Here is a 15,146-nt window from a genome sequence, read left to right as displayed (position 1 = left end):
TTGGATAGACATATGGATGAAAATGGAATAGTGTAGGTCAGATGATCGGCGCAACATCGAGGGCCGAAGGGCCTGTACTGCGCTGTAATATTCTAATTCTAAAAAAAAAAAGTTATAGTCTGATAAAACTCTCATGAGATGCTATGTTTTTAATTAGAACGATTTTAAATTATGTTGCAGATATGTTCAGAAGTAGCTATACTTGGTATGTATGTACATATATATAGTTTTAATCTAATACATGGCGATATAAGTTGTGGACTTTGTGTTTAGAATCATGTTAAATGTATATTGGTATACTATATTAGGGAGATGGGAGGAGGCAATGTTTATTGCAACAATAGCAGAAGTAGAGTTATGAAACAGGATGCCCTTTGTACATTTACTAAGATAGACTCAGTCACAATTAGAGAGCAGTGAGCAAGGATTCAGAGGGGAAGCCAAAAACACTATTTTAAAAGTTAAACCGTTACGACTAAACCAGGAAAAAGCTGAGAGGAACCAGAGACTCCTTTCTCACCTGGCCGTAACACCATTCAAGACTTGAATTAACAGCAAACATTCCCATTGTGTGAAATGACTCAGGCCATCAAACTGTCTGCAAAAACAATGTACAGAGGGTAGGGTCATATCTGCTGTAATCTGATCACTATAAACTAATCACTAGGGCTATCACAGTGGCACAGTGGTTAGCACCGCAGCCTCACAGCTCCAGCAACCCGGGTTCAATTCTGGGTATTGCCTGCGTGGAGTTTGCAAATTCTCCCTGTGTCTGCGTGGGTTTTCTCCGGGTGCTCCGGTTTCCTCCCACAAGCCAAAAGACTTGCAGGTTGGTAGGTAAATTGGCCATTATAAATTGCCCCTAGTATAGGTAGGTGGTAGGGAAATATAGGGACAGGTGGGGATGTGGTAGGAAAATGGGATTAGTGTAGGATGAGTGTAAATGGGTGGTTGATGGTCGGCACAGACTCGGTGGGCCGAAGGGCCTGTTTCAGTGCTGTATCTCTAAACTAAACTAAAGAATAACTCAAGTGACGTAATCTGCAGGGCTACAAACCAAATGCTGGAAGGTGTGATTAGAATAGGTAGATTGTTTTTCAGCCGGCAGACACGATGAACCAACTGGCCTCTTGTTATACCTTAAACTTTCTATGATTCTAATCAAGGGAGGACAATATACAGAGGGTGAGGTTAAACCTGACCAAAGGGTGAAGGTGGATTATAACCGAATATGGAAGGAACACTGAGGGAGGGGCCATAAATGGCAGGTGCTGGGACAACTCAGCACGCACCAATTCAAGAAACTAACCTACAATCAACACCTCAAGAAAGGAAATGGCACCACAGCAGCTCAGAAGGCAAGGACTGAGGATACCCTATATCCTGCTGTATAACTACTGCCATTGGTTTTCAGTATTGCTTGTATATTCCTGCTGTACTTAATAAATTCTCTATCTTGATCAAGAAGCCAGAGTTTGTATCTTGTGGGTCAAAAGCTAGTCAACATCCCTAAACACACAATCTTACAGCAATATCTCGATTCACCCTCTTAATGTTAATTTTAAGTGTTAGATCCCTTCCATAAGATCTGTTCCAGTGAGCAGTAAACCCTCACTTCAGACATTAGTGAATCTTTACTGTCTTCCTCCTGTGGCTCTAATCTCCTTCAGAAATGTGCGCAATATTCCAACTCTGACCTAATGTCTTCTGCAAATTTACATGCAGTTTTATGCAATGTGCCTATATATGAAAGCCAGAATCCCATTTATCTGTACTCCCATCTGTATCTGGAGGCAATGGCATAGTGGTAATGTCACTGAACTAGTAATCCAGAGGCCCAGGTCTGGGGCCATGGGCTTGAATCCCACCATGGCACATGGCAAAATTTGAATTCAATTAATAAATCTAAAAATCCCTGTGTTCCTTTACTCGAAGTTTCCATTTAAGTTTTATACTTCCTTTCATCCTATCCCACCAAAAATGGACTGCATTAGTTTTCTATACTGAACTGCATCTGCTCCCTTTATGCCCATTTCCAACGTAGATTTCCTTTTACAATCTCCATTTTTATTGAATACAATGTCTCACCTAATTTGGCATCAACAAAATTTGATAGCTTGTGTCTGTCCAAATGTTAGACAAGTCATAACACACATCCCTGTGGCACACCACTACCCAACCAATGTGGAAGAACATCCTCTGCTCATGCCCTCTAGCCAGCTTACTATACACACATTCCATTTAATACGAGCCTTCATTTTTGTAACAAGTCTCTATGCAAACATCTAAAGACTCATATTTACATTTACTCAGCTTTTCCTAATCTCCATGGTCTCCCCCCAAAACAAAATTCATTAGACAATTGTTCTTTACAAATCCTTGTTTAGATCATGCCTTTCTCAGCATTTGCTTATTGCAACTTGTCCTATGGATTCTATAAGTTTACTCACAAGTGATCTAACATTGGACATTTATACCCTCTATCCTTCAGTCAGAAATTCATAGTCCACAGAAAGTGCACCTCAGAAAAAACATATCGTGCACATTTACAAGATACTAAGCAAATGGAACAGGTAATCAAGAAACTAGGAAATAATGGTGGGAGGTGGAAACTGGTGTAAATTTATTTCAGATGAGATCGGTGATAGCACAAGTGTAGTACTAGTAATTCCGATCAGTGTTATGATGTGTGAGGAAGTCAATATAGGATACAGAAAATGAGGAAAGGTAATAAGATAGCAACGGCAGAAAGGAAGCCAGGATTATTAATGTAAAGATGGGTGTAAAACACAGATAACTCAGAGAAAAAATAAAGGCACTTTGATGCACAAGATAGAGGGGAAGAGTTAAAGATTACCCAAACAATAAGATAGAAACATAGAAAATAGGAGTAGACCATTCATTATCATGGCTGATCATTCAACTCAGTAGCCTGTTCCCGCTTTCGCCCCATACCTTTTGATCCCTTTAGACCCAAAAGCTATATCTAACTCCTTTTTGAAAACATACAATGTTTTTGCCTCAACTGCTTTCTGTGGTAGCCAATTCCACAGGTTCACCACTCTCTGGGTGAAGAAATTTCTCCTAATCTCAGTCTTGAAAGGTTTACCCTGTATCCTTAGACTATGACCCCTGGTTCTGGACTCCCCCACCATCGGGAACATCCTTCCTGCATCTACCCCATCAAGTCCTGTTAGTATTTTATAGGTTTCTATGAGATTCCCCTTCACTCTTCTGAACTCCAGCAAATATAATCCTAACTGACTCAATCTCTCCTCATTAGTCAATCCCACCATCCCAGGAATCAGTCTGGTAAACCTTCGCTGCACTCCCTCTATAGCAAGAGCATCCTTCCTCAGATAAGGAGACCAAAACTGCACACAAGATGAAAATAATGCAGTTAGTGCGTTCAAAAGAATGCTGCAGACGAGTTGCTGACACACTGTACTGAATAGACATATCAAGAATTACACTAGAGATTACCTTAGAAGGTGCAGTAAAAAGGCCAATAAAGGAGGGAAAAATTCCAACTTGCTGAGCAAGTATTTAAGTATTTTCTTTCTTTTAGTTAGGATGAGAACGCACACCTACGTTTATTATACTGTTTGTTCCCACTCTGCTTGTAAATTGTTTTGTATGAAGGCATTAAAGTTTTATAACTTAACCACCGACTGACTTTTTTTGCCAGAACTTCATCAGCTACAGGGTCACAACCACCAATAAACAGCACCACGAGAAACCCAGCATCCTTTCTAAGTTCCTGTGTAAAGTAGAAAAAACTGCTACACAAGGAATGAGGAAATTCAAATTGACTGGATAGGGCTGGACAGGATCCCCACACCTCCAGTTTTCTTCAACCCTGCTCCCACCGCCCACCAGCACTCAACCCCCAAAAGAAATCACAATCTACTCTTGGGAATGTCATCAACCTTTGAAGTGACCAAGATGACATCCTGTCTGGAAGAGAGGTCAGATCAACTGGATCTGAATTACTTCCACCATTTGGTGAGGCTATGCAATGAATTAAGTTGGAACAAGAAAATGCCATTTAGAATATACTGCACCCAACTGTTTGGGTCCAAGCTCAGACTACAGCTTTCACCTTTCAACATTCCTCAGTGCCAATCCCTATTGTACATTGTTTCTTTCAACTATTTTGTTCTCCTCCCAATTTTTCCCACTCAAGGCAAATTCCTTTACCCAGCAATTTTTACTATTTCAAAGATTTTACGAATTAGCATCCTAATGCAGAGCTCTCCAAGACAGAACAGAACGCAAGGAATTCTGAAGTTGATGTCAGCACATCCACCTAATCTCACCAATTCATTAAATCTACCCCCTACAGATCTGTTCAATGTAGCTGGACAGAATTGGGCTGCTGGCTGAATGCCCAACTCACCCAATGTGAAAGACAAAGCTGAGAAGTCATCAGCCTGGTCCAGTTTGCATAAATGCCCTGAAACACGTTTCAGAACGATTTAAATTTTGCAAGTTGCCCTGAACTTCTCAAAAGCATAAAAAGATCTAAAATGATTAAGGCAAAATATGTGTTTAAATTTTTGCATCAATTCTATGCATAGGGAAAACTGACAATGCATGATAAATACATTCATACAAACAAAATCTTTAGATTTTAGCCCATTGCATAGTATTGCGAGGAGTTGGGAAAGCTACTAAATCTGAAGAATAAGCACTCCAAGTCAAACTGTACTGGGGATGAGTTTTATTTACACAGCCTTTCCATCGTAAACTGTTTACTTCAGAGGGATGAATCTGGAGGAGTGAGTGGCACCGATACCAGGTCTGCCGTGCTTGACAGGCTTGTAGGTGATGGAGAACTCTCCAAGATAATGGCCAATCATTTCAGGCTGAAAAAGGAAAAAGTAGCAAAATTAACCAAATAAACTAACAGGTCAAAATCAAAGAATTGCATGCAACGTAAATTAAGCTCTGCAACTATAACGGAGTATTCAGGATGCAGCTGGACTAGACTAACATTTAGTAATCTTTCCATTAAAAAGGGATGAATCAAGTTAACAGGCAAACTGTTTCAATATCAAGATCCTAGTGTACCAAATAGAATTGTGATTTGTATACATGCCTTCACCTTTCCAATGTCCAACAAAACAAAATTAAATTGCTGCTCATAATCTCCCCCACTTTTCAAAGGAGAGAATCCACAAGTCATCCGGTCTTTAGAACAGCTATAATTATATTGAATTTATAAATAATATGGCACCATGTGCTAGACACGAGGGAAAGCAGAAGGAGCAGAAATGTAAAAGCCAGTCATGTTGTTTATATGTGACAAATAAAACATCGCACAAAATAGGTAAAAATTGTGCAGTCATGAATAGACAGTGACTAGTTAGGTTTCTCCCAACTGAATGCAATTAACTTGTTCTGGATTAACAAGGTCAACTGCTTTACTGCCTATCTGCTCTGACTGACATTACATTTTATGGATTTTGAAACTTTTACTTACCTTTGCAGAGGGCGAAAACAAACCCTTTTCCTTTTAAACCAGCAGCCTAACAGCCAGAGAAAATGCTTTCACCAGAGGACACTCTGCACTAGAATGCAAATATCTCTTTCGCCAATGAAGGAACAGGGCTTTTTGTTCAGCGCCCAAGATGCTGATCCATGTTACTCAGTACAGAACCAGCTGAAGTTGATAAGTTTCCTGCTGACTGCAGGGATCAAAATGGCTGGCAAGGATGAGATTTAAATTTCAAACAGTAGCTGTGTAAATTTAAAATGAAGTTATGGAAAGGTCCTGCCATCCCTTATTTACCTCTGCTTCTGATAAACACAATGTAGTTGAGTTTTATTGAATATGTGGGGTTTAATATATTAGTATTAATGAATTGACTTGTTTTCAGTTACTATTACTTGTATTGTGGAATACACAAGTTACTTATCCACATGTATTAGCTAAACCGATACTTAACAGCCTGTTATGCCACATAAGTAAATCAGGAAATAGGTTTTATACAGTAATGCACATCACTGGTGTTAAAAGCCACTTGCCAGGGCTCCACACTAATTACAACCAGCAAAGATCAAGAGGGATTCCAATTTTTTGTAGTGATATGACCAGGTGAGAAAGGCATCTATCTTCACCTGGTCTTATTGTAACAGGGTTGAAGTTTTAACAGTGTTTCGAACTCCCCCTTCGTGAATCCTCGTTCACAGCTTTCCAATTATATGACAAAGAAATGAGCACAAACAGGCTGTCTTTGCTTTAAAGAAGAAAGATGAACTTTATTAAACCTTAAACTCCAATACGGTTCACGCCTATGGATATACAACGCGCCCATGCTAGCATGCGATATAAACATGCAGATAGGGGCAGAAAAGACAAGTAGAACAGTTTGAGGCAATATCATGTTACTGTTTCTCGAGCACTCCCTAGTCCTTCATTGAAGATATGGTCTTGAGTTTCGTTGGGGCCCAGTAGTCTTCTTAAAACCTTGTTCACGGAGAAAACCTTCTTCGCGAGTTGTGTGTGTTTTCATAAGATTCAGTTCCATGGGAAGAGATGAAGGCTGGCAGACAGGAGAGATGTTCTCAGTCCATGAGCACACGCGTTCTCTTCAAAATCGTTTGTTGGTAGTTCAAACTCTCTGCAACAGCCAGTTAGTCATGTGACTAAAACTGGTCTGACCACTTCTGCATATTGGGGAAGCAACTACTGGATCCCCATTGTTTCAACACCGTCTGTTGATATGCAAAAAGGTCTTTCCAGTCAGGAGCTTGCACTTTTAAGTTCTAACGTTCATTTGGCGAAATAATGGGTGCCTCAGTCTTGGTAGCTGGGGGCTTTACCTGACAGTAGGCAGAAAGCTCCTACACACTATACCACACTGATCAGAGAATTACATCAGCAACAGCTCCACACAATAGTATCTTTGCTTATGTTATAATTGAGCAAGAGGCAATCACCTAGGCTGCTCCCTCCATCCCAGAAATAGAATGCTCAAAGAAACAGGGCAGGCACCCCATCAAACCTGCACCTATGTTTTTCTCCATCATCCAAAAGGACTACTCCCACTCTCCATACCTTTTTAACCACCAACTACTTTTTTTCCCCCTTTTAAAGTATATGTGGATTTATAATAGTTTGCAGCAGAGAATTCCACATTGGTCAGATTCAGTCTATCCATTATCAGATTTCCTGAATTAGCATTTCACTTTGTATATACCAATAAAAAAAATATTTTTGTGCAATGAACTGCAGCTTTCTTTTGGATAGCTACACTGGCACTGGTTTGCAGAATCATTCCAATATACCAAATGGGAGATTTTAAAACCCACTGGTATAGACTGGCAAATGGCTTGGGGCAAATCATAAGCATGCTGTCTATAAGCACAGGAGGCAAAGAAAATTGGGTTAAGGGGACTTTTTTTTTAAAAAAAAAACATTCTCAGGATGTAGATATCACTAGCAAGTTCAGCATTTATTGCATATCCCAAGTTGTCCTTGACAAAGTCATGGTGAGCATTCATCTTCAACTGCCACAGTCTGTGTGAGGATTCTCCCAGTGCTGTTAGCTATGGAGTCCCACGATTTTGAACCAGCAACGTTGAAGGAATGACAATATATATCCACATTGGGAATAATGTGCAATGTGGAGGGAAACTTGGAGGCATTGGTGCTCCCATGTCATGCTGGTTGGCAAAGGTTTGGGAGATGCAGCCAAAGAAGCCTTGGAGAGATGCTGCAGTGCATCCTGCAGAAAGTACATGCTGCAGCCAGGGTACACTGGTGGTGGAGCAAGTGAATGTTTAGGTAAATGATGACATTATATAAATTTCTAATTTGATCTGCTTCGATTCACACAGGCAGCCATTTTAGGGATCAGAATTACTCTTACCCATTGCATTTACAGTCCAGTTATAAGAGTGAAGTGCATGTGGTGGTCAGGGCTTAGTAGCAAATGGCTTGAATGAATCACAATCATTTGCAGGCTCTTCGTGGAAACTTTCAGTGCAAATGGCATCAGATATACAACATTTAGCCATCTGAAGATGGCAGTCCAGAGGCAGAAAGTTCATTATATAGATAAAGATTTTTTACTGAATAAAGTCCATCACACTGGAAAATGGAAACATCCATTCAGAAATCTAAGCACAAGATTTTTTTTTAATGCTGTGGGTATATTTCAGATTCTTGTGCCAATAATTAGGGATATGCCATGGCAAGCTTAGGTTTCAGTCTGTAGCTCTTTCCTGATGTCAGAAGACCCGAAGACGTCAACAAAGCAAAACATTTACGTTTGCCACCTGCAACACAAGAACCAATGCCACATGTACATAGCAATGCAATACAGAAACACATGCTTAGTTCTTTTTACTCTCTTCTCAGAATTGTTACAGCACAGGAGGCCGCCATTTGGCCCATCGTCCGCACCGGCTCTCCAAATGAGCAATTCACCTAATGCCATTCCCCCGCAACCCTGCATTCTTCCTTTTCAAATAACAGTCTAATTCCCTTTTGAATGCCTCAACTGAACCTGCCTCCACCACACTCTCAGGCAGTGCATTCCAGATCCTAACCACTCGCCGCGTGAAGAAGTTTTTCCTCATGTTGCTTTTGCCAATCACTTTAAACCTGTACCCTTTCGTTCTCAATCTTTTCACAAGTAGGAACAGTTTTTCCCCATCTACTCTGTCCAGACCCTCATGACTTTGAATACCATCAAATCTCCTCTCAGCTTTCTCTTCTCCATGGAAAACAGTCCCAACTTCTCCAATCTGTCTTCATACCCGAAGTTCCTCATCCCTGGAACCATTCTGCACTCTCTCCAATGCCTTCACATCTTTCCTAAAGTGCGGCACCCACAACTGGACACAATTCACCAGTGGAGGCTGAACTAGTGTCTTATACAAATTGAACATAACCGCCTTGCTCTTGTACTCTATGCTCCCATTAATAAAGCCTAGGACACTGTATGCTTTATTAACTGCTCTCGAAACCTGTCCTGCCACCTTCAATGACTCATGCACATATACCTCCCAAGTCCTCTGCTCTTGCACCCTTTATGTTATATTGTTTCACCATGTTCTTCCTACCAAAATGAATCACTTTACATTTCTTCACATTGAACTTCATCTGTCACCTGTCCGCCCATTCCACCAACTTGTCTATGTCCTTTTGAAGTTCTACACTATCCTCCTTACAATTCACAATTGTTCCAAGTTTTGTATCATCAGCAAATTTTGAAATTGTGCTCTGTACACCAAGGTCTAGGTCATGAATATACATCAGGAAGAGCAAGGGCCCCAACGCTGACCTCTGGGGAACTCCTCTACAAACCTTTCCTACCTAAAAAAACCTTCCAAAATCTAGTCTGTTTCTTGTCACTCCACCAATTTCGTATCCACGCTGCTACTGTCCCTTTAATTCTTTCCTGTGCCACATATCTAAAAGCCAGGCAGCTCATCCTCCCTTTTCTATAACTAGCCAATGGGGTACATTTTATTGCCTCAGGTTCACTCTGGCTCTGATTAGTGCTTCCTTTTTATGTTGAGTTAGCTCTAGCAACATAGGAAGTTCATAGTTGGCTTCACTGTTTAGATAAATACTTGAATGGAAAAAAAAATACAGGGCTATGGGAAAAGAGCAGGGGTAGGATTAATTGAATAGCTCCGAACAGCAGCACAGGCACAATGGGCCAAATGGCCTCCTGTGCTGTACCATTCTATGATTACATCACTGTCCCTAGTGGTAATGCATACCAATATAATGCAGCATGAGCTCAAAGATCATAAAAGAGGCCTTTGCTGTTGTATTCTGTACATACAAAATATTTTAAAAATTACTAGAAGGTCATGGGAAAATTCACCTTACCTTGATTTCAACCTGGTTGAAGGTTTTGCCATTGTACACACCAACCATGCTGCCAACCATCTCTGGGAGGATAACCATGTCACGAAGGTGAGTCTTGACAACCTCTGGTTTTTCCATTGGTGGAGCTTCTTTCTTGGCCTTGCGCAGCCTTTTTAGGAGAGACTGCTGTTTGCGGCGCAGACCTCTGTTCAAACGCCTCCGCTGACGGGCACAACACAACTGCATAAGTTGTTCACTGAAAACAATAACAAATACTCAGACTTTTCAATTCCAAACTATTGGCTCACTGAAGCAGAATGGAGGTTTACTGCGGTTTGCAATAGGATTAGGCAGGTCTGGATACTCAAGCATTTTCAAATTCACTAAAACCAGACTTATATAACACCTTAGAAGCACAGCATATATTGGTACTCAGAGCCAGGATCAGATGGCAGCATTCATCGGAGATAGAAAGCTGTGGGTTCAAGCCCCAGTCCGGAATGTGAGCATGTAGTCTAACATTTCAGTGCGGTACTGAGGGACCACTTCACTGGAGGAGTCATCTTGCAGACAGCAAACTGTTGAATTTTCTTCAAGCTTTGTTTCTAGTGCTCTCACAGCCTTTGAGAGGAAAATAAAGACATATGCTACACTACGAAGTCATAGAATAAGGGTGCACATTCTTGATTTTCCACAGTAGCTAGCCTTTTCTCTCCGGTGAGAAGGAAAATTGCACATACATCTGTCTGGTGCACAACTTCAAATCTCCCACAAACATATTTTTTCAGGCATTGGCCAGGATGTTAGTTAGTTTTCAGTCTGCCGTCATGTCTATCCAGGAAGGTCTACAGTTAGACACAATGACCAATGGGATCTCTGAACAATTGTACAAGCAGCTGTTCTTTTAAATACAAAATGCTGCTGTAATTTCAAAACTCTGAATTCACTACACAGCAGCAACATATAACTGAGGCAGATGCAAACAAGTTATAATCAGCACGTCATAGCTCAGAAAATAACATGCCTGGTATATTTCTCAAACATCTCAGATTATTTCACACTACCACAAAAGTGCACAAGACTCCATAGATAGCAATGAATACCAGCATATACATTTCATTTTCAACTGACATTCCTGTCCATATAGATTTCTCTATTTGTTAACTTTATTTCTGTATATGCACACATCATTAAACATTTTTATTGTGTCACCCGTGACTCAGTTGGCAGCACTCTCACCTCTGAGAAGATTCTGGGTTCAAGCGCCACTCCAAGATTTGAGCACAAACATCAAGGCTGACACTCCAGTGCAGTACTGAGGGAGTGCTGTACTGACAGAGATGCCCTCTTTCGGATGAGACTTTAAACCAAGGCCCCATCTGCTCTCTCCGGTGAACGAAGATGATCCCATGGCACTATTTTGAAAAGCGGGGGGGTTATCTCCATTGTCCTGGGCAGCACAGTGGTTAGCACCGCAGCCTCCCAGCTCCAGCGACCCGGGTTCAGTTCTGGGTACTGCCTGTGCGGAGTTTGCAAGTTCTCCCTGTGACCGCGTGGGTTTCTGCCAGGTGCTCCGGTTTCCTCCCAGAGCCAAAGACTTGCAGGTTGATAGGTAAATTGGCCATTGTAAACTACCCCTAGTGTAAGTAGTGGTAGGGGAATTGAGGGGATGTGGTAGGAATATGGGATTAATGTGGTATTAGTATAAATGGCCAGCGTTCGCCAGAGCTGGCGCACAGCCATAAAGGCGGGGCTAAAGTGTGGCGAATCGAAGAGACTTAGCAGTTGGCAGGAAAAAAGACAGAGGCGCAAGGGAAGAGCCAACTATGTAACAGCCCCGACAATCAAATTTTTCTGCAGCACCTGCGGAAGAGCCTGTCACTCTAGAATTGGCCTTTATAGCCACTCCAGGCGCTGCTCCACACACCACTGACCTCCTCCAGGCGCTTACCCATTGTCTCTCGAGATAAGGAGGCCAAAGAAAGTATAAATGGGTGGTTGATGGTCGGCACAGACTCAGTGGGCCGAAGGGCCTGTTTCAGTGCTGTATCTCTAAATAAAAAAAAAAATATTTATCCCTCAATTAATATCACCAGAACAGATTATCTGGTCTTTCCCACAATGCTGTTTGTGGGAGCTTTTTGTTTGCAAATCGGAAGCTGCTTTTCCTACATTACGACAGTGACTACACTTTAAAAGTGCTGCTTTAATTGGCTGCAAAGTGCTTTGAGACATCCAGTGGTTGTAAAAAAACACTACATAAATGCAAGTCTTTTTTTCAACTGGAATAGCAATGATCTCCTTGGGTAAAAGTCACAATGTAACCAAAGTTAGGACAGGGAGGCTGCAGTGATCTCAACAGTCCCCCATCCTCAAAATTTGAAATCATATTGTTTCACACCAGCAAAGTTGAAACACATAAAATCAACTTAGCACACTGCATTCTGAACATTTTCTAGAAACCAAAAACATAGCATGGCCACAGCGTATTCCTCTATAAATCTGACACAACAGAAATTATTTAACACAATGCAACTTACTAAGACATATCAAGGAGCTGATCCAGATCAACACCTCTGTAGGTAAATTTCCTGAAAGTCCTTTTCTTCTTCTGTTCTACTTGGTCAGCCTATTAAAATACATATAAAATTACAGAGACATAGACACCCCTTGTCCTAGTTTAAACCACATTAGGGGGGGAAAAGTCATTTGGTTGGTTCATTGGGGGAAATATACTTTTCTAGAAGGAATTATTGAATAGTATGTTGTAAAATACATCTATTAAAACTATCAACTCTCCCAATTTCCTGTGTTAAAAAATTGCTCTTGCAATCAATTCTCACTCCCCTTAACAGCTCGCTGTTGAAAGCACGATTATATTTCTTTAAGTATTACACAAAGTTCCCAGAATCCGCCCGGTGCAGCCTGTTTGATGTTGCTTCGGGGAGTCCAGACACAGGGGCTTGATCCCAGCGTTAAAATTCACAATTTCAAAGCAAGCTGGTTCTGACAAAAGGCGCTAAAGCCACCGGCTCTTAACCCACCACACGCCCAATAAAAACGTACCAGGGCCAATTTTAAAATAACTCTTTACCAATGTTACACAGTAATTGCTACGGCCACTTTATTAAACAGCCTGAGGCCTACAGAAATTGTCACCCCCATCTACTAGTATAAAAGTAAAATTGTCAAAAAAAATAAACAGCGACCATCATAGTTTAAACCCCGGTCTATAATACTATCAGCGATATAGCAACCGTGGTGTTAATCTGAGAGCGGATTCACAATGATTGTATCACATTCTCTCAGCACCGCCATCTACCAACACCCACCATCTTCACCCGCTCTCGCTAAAAAGGATCAGTCTTGTTTCCGATGCGGCAAATATCGCGGGATTTGGAGGCTGGGTCAAAGGTCAACCCGGATGATCCAGTGCACATGCGTACATTAACCTGGCTCAGAGCCGGTGCAATGGGGTCTGTTTTGGGTTGAAGAACCCCTTTTCAAATGGATCAGTAATTGGCTGCGTTTGCTAGTACAACGCAACCACTAGGTGGAGCTGCACTAGCACATGCGCAAATACAGCCTCATCCACTTAAACGTCGCTTTCTGCGACGTTAAGGCTGCTGCCAGGATTAAAGATGGCGCTGTTCAATTTATCACAGAAAAACAACTTCAACCCCGGACAGCTCGCAATGGACATGTTTCATACACGGTCTCATCAGGACAGCACCTCTGACAATGTTGCACACCCTCCGTAATTCTGTGAGGTTTCAGTGCCATCTCTCCAGCCTCTCACTCCCCGCACCCCCCACCATCCCACTCTCCGGCACGCTTTGCTTCTTCGGGCGGAACGAGTGGCCGAGAGGAAGGAAGTGGCGCAGCCTAGATCTAGCGTCTGGAGGGGAGAGGGGGAGCGCAGAGCAAGCAGCCGGAGAGCGGGGGGAAGGAACGAGCAGTGAGTGGCCGAGAGGGGGGGGTGGTGGAGATCATTTTTCTGCACATGCGCCTGTTTGTCCTGGCAAGGCAAGACATAGGCTGCTCATGTGCAGCATCTCAGCGAGCGGCAACAGACCGTTTGTGCATATGTGCATCTTGGAGCGCGCTGATGACGTCAGCGGGCCACTGCGTTGTCAGGAGTCATTTTGTTAGTAATTATGGTCCTCCCCCAACACCAAAATTTAAATTATAATACTTTATAAACCTGGGTCAACTTGTACTTTGGTGCACTTTCTTTTGAGTTTAAGTACTTAAAGTCATAGAGGCTTACTTATAGATCACAGAAACAGGCCCTTTGGCCCATTGTGTCCATGCTGGCCATCAAGCACCTATCTATTCTAATCCCATTTTCCAGCACTTGGTCCGTATCCTTGTATGCTATGGCATTTCAACTGCTCATCTAAATATCTAGATGTTTAAAAAGCTCCCCTCTCTTGAACAAGGCTAAACTCACCTGGCACCCACCAACAGCCTTAGTAACTGCGAACCTACAAACATACGAATTTGGAGAAGTAGGCCATTCAGCCATTCAATAAGATCATGGCTGATCTGTTTGTGTTTTGAATTCCGCACGCCCATCAAACCCCCCTCCTCCCCGATAACCTTTGATTCCCTTGCCTAACAAGAATCTATCCACCTCCGACTTAAAAATATTCAATGACCCCACCTCCACCACCTTCTCAGGCAGAGAGTTCCAAAGTTGCAAAACCCTCAGAGAAAAAAAATCTCCTCATCTCTGTCCTAAAAGGGTGACCCCTAGTTCCAGACTCACCCACAACAGGAAACATCCTCTCCACATCCACCTTGTCATGATTGTTCAGGATCTACCTGTCACTATCAGCACTCCTCCATGTGCTCTTCCCTCCAAGGTGAGACAGCCAACCAACTCTGCACTGCACTTGTGGCGGTCACATTCCACTACACCTCCTGACTCACACCAAGCCCATCTCCAGTCACTGGTTAATGATTTTGCGGGCTCCCTGGAAAGTCTCAATGGAACCTAGTCTGCGAAAAACTGAAATAGAGGCTAGGCCCTTATCTCTGGAATTCCCTTCGTAAACCTCTCCATCTCTCTTTCCTCCTTTTAAGGCGCTTCTTAAAACTTCTTTGACCAAGTTTTTTGGCATCGGCCTTATGTTGCTTGGTGTTAAATTTTGCTTTATATTACTCCTGCGTTTTTTTTACATTAAAGGAGCTATATAAATTGTTGCTGTTGTTGAGGCAGTATATTGGAAAAATGTAACCAATGAAAGTACAGCTCACTACCAATGATAATAAAACATAGGATATCTATATAAAACAGAAAATATCAGAA

General features: G+C 42.0%; 1 protein-coding gene across 1 annotated transcript; it reads right to left on the bottom strand.

The window, feature by feature from the left end:
* Positions 1-4,708: 4,708 nt before the first annotated feature.
* Positions 4,709-13,262, bottom strand: rps15 (ribosomal protein S15). The gene is made up of 4 exons (XM_068016182.1): positions 13,165-13,262; positions 12,373-12,461; positions 9,854-10,088; positions 4,709-4,868 (listed from the first exon to the last, which is right to left on the bottom strand). The coding sequence occupies exons 1-4, from the start codon at positions 13,165-13,167 to the stop codon at positions 4,755-4,757; spliced, it is 441 nt and encodes a 146-aa protein (XP_067872283.1). The 5' UTR covers positions 13,168-13,262; the 3' UTR covers positions 4,709-4,754.
* Positions 13,263-15,146: the final 1,884 nt, after the last annotated feature.

The sequence above is a fragment of the Heterodontus francisci genome, chromosome 36 (assembly GCF_036365525.1).
Source record: "Heterodontus francisci isolate sHetFra1 chromosome 36, sHetFra1.hap1, whole genome shotgun sequence".
NCBI lineage: Eukaryota > Metazoa > Chordata > Chondrichthyes > Heterodontiformes > Heterodontidae > Heterodontus > Heterodontus francisci.
This window is presented reverse-complemented; position numbering and strand designations above follow the sequence as displayed.

What these genes read in the sequence shown, in the direction of transcription:
- rps15 (XM_068016182.1), bottom strand. An exon ending in CAGCTCCTTGATATGTCTTA is followed by an intron (nt 10,089 to 12,372) that starts GTAAGTTGCATT and finishes TATTGTTTTCAG; the next exon opens with TGAACAACTTATGCAGTTGT. An exon ending in TCAACCAGGTTGAAATCAAG is followed by an intron (nt 4,869 to 9,853) that starts GTAAGGTGAATT and finishes TTCCTTTTTCAG; the next exon opens with CCTGAAATGATTGGCCATTA.